The sequence below is a fragment of the Glycine max genome, chromosome 16 (genome assembly GCF_000004515.6).
Source record: "Glycine max cultivar Williams 82 chromosome 16, Glycine_max_v4.0, whole genome shotgun sequence".
Taxonomy (NCBI): domain Eukaryota; kingdom Viridiplantae; phylum Streptophyta; class Magnoliopsida; order Fabales; family Fabaceae; genus Glycine; species Glycine max.
Genome location: NC_038252.2, coordinates 761,497 through 762,785, shown reverse-complemented (window position 1 = coordinate 762,785; position 1,289 = coordinate 761,497). Strand labels below are relative to the sequence as shown.

At 36.6% G+C, this 1,289-nt stretch overlaps 1 protein-coding gene across 1 annotated transcript; it reads left to right on the top strand.

The window, feature by feature from the left end:
• Positions 1–702, top strand: LOC102670094 (uncharacterized). Its single transcript, XM_006598772.3, has one exon. It carries the CDS (start codon positions 122–124, stop codon positions 515–517), a length of 396 nt encoding a protein of 131 aa, XP_006598835.1. The 5' UTR covers positions 1–121; the 3' UTR covers positions 518–702.
• The last annotated feature ends 587 nt before the right edge of the window (positions 703–1,289 follow it).

Sequence of the window (1,289 nt, the reverse complement as noted above, 5' to 3'; positions counted from 1 at the left end):
CATCAGCACGTAGTACAAATTTTATGGTTCCCATTTATAAATACCTTTTTGAGTTGTAAAAAATCGTAACATAACTTTTGCGCTTTCTCTCCCATATTCTCTTCATCTACATGCTCTTACCATGGCTGTGGATCACCAAGAACCGCAGCAACAACAACAGCACCAACCCTCGATGTTTCCGTGGAAGCTCCGGCGGAGGGTCCCACTTCTCCGGCGTCGGAAGGGGCAGACGGTGCGGCTGGGCGGGAAGAAGCGATGGCGGCGAATTTCGGGGCTACTTAGGATGTTTCGGAGGATGCGTTTAAGGTGGCTAAAGTTGCAATATGTTCGCATGTTGAAGAGGCTTAAGGAACACTACCGAAACATCGTTAAGGATCTGGTCGAAGCTGGGTCCACCATTGAAACCTTTCAGCAACGTCTTTTCATGGAAAGCACTTTTGCAATCCCCGTTGGTGTTAACTTGTCTACTTATCCTTCTCGCTTTGGATCAGATCGCCCCAGAACCATCTTCATGTAAAGTTCTTTTTTTTTTAAAATTTTATTTTATTTATATCCCTCTCAACCCAAAACTTTTATTTTTTTTTCTCTATTTTCTTTTATGTATGTAATTATATTGGAAGATAAAGGCATAAGGAGACTCAACTCAAGTCCCTTATATCCTTCCGTTTTTATTATTCTCTGAAATTTTTCTCTTTTCTTCCCCCTCTTCCTTTTTTAATGATGGTTTTATTTATTACGAACTTGTAATGGGGTTATTAAAAGGGAATAGTAAATTACTAGGTTCGCTCATCATGTAATTAATTAAGTTGTAGTTCGTTTATATGGAAAAACTAGCCAACTAATTTGTCACATTATCTTTGTCGGGGATGATGAATGGACTTGATTACATATTATATATAGTTCAGGTTTTGGAGCTTCACTTACGGTTAATTTTTAGGCAAAATTGTAAAATTGGTCTCCACCTTATCTTCAATTACAGATTTGGTTCTCTTATAATTTAATTTATAAATTTGATCCTCCAGTTTTATAAATTCATGCAAAATTGATCATGAAAATCCAATTTGGACGTTGACCGTTAACCTCAGACGTTGACTATCACGTGTCAACGTCTGAGTGTTTCCCCGTAAAGACTTCATTTTTTTAGGTAAAATTACACTTTTAGTCCATCAATTTTATTTCAATTTCGATTTTGGCCCAACTATAGTTTAATTCACACATTTGGTCCTCCAATTTTATAAATCCCTTTATAAATTGTTCCTACAAAATTGATTTTTTGAATGATTTAGCCA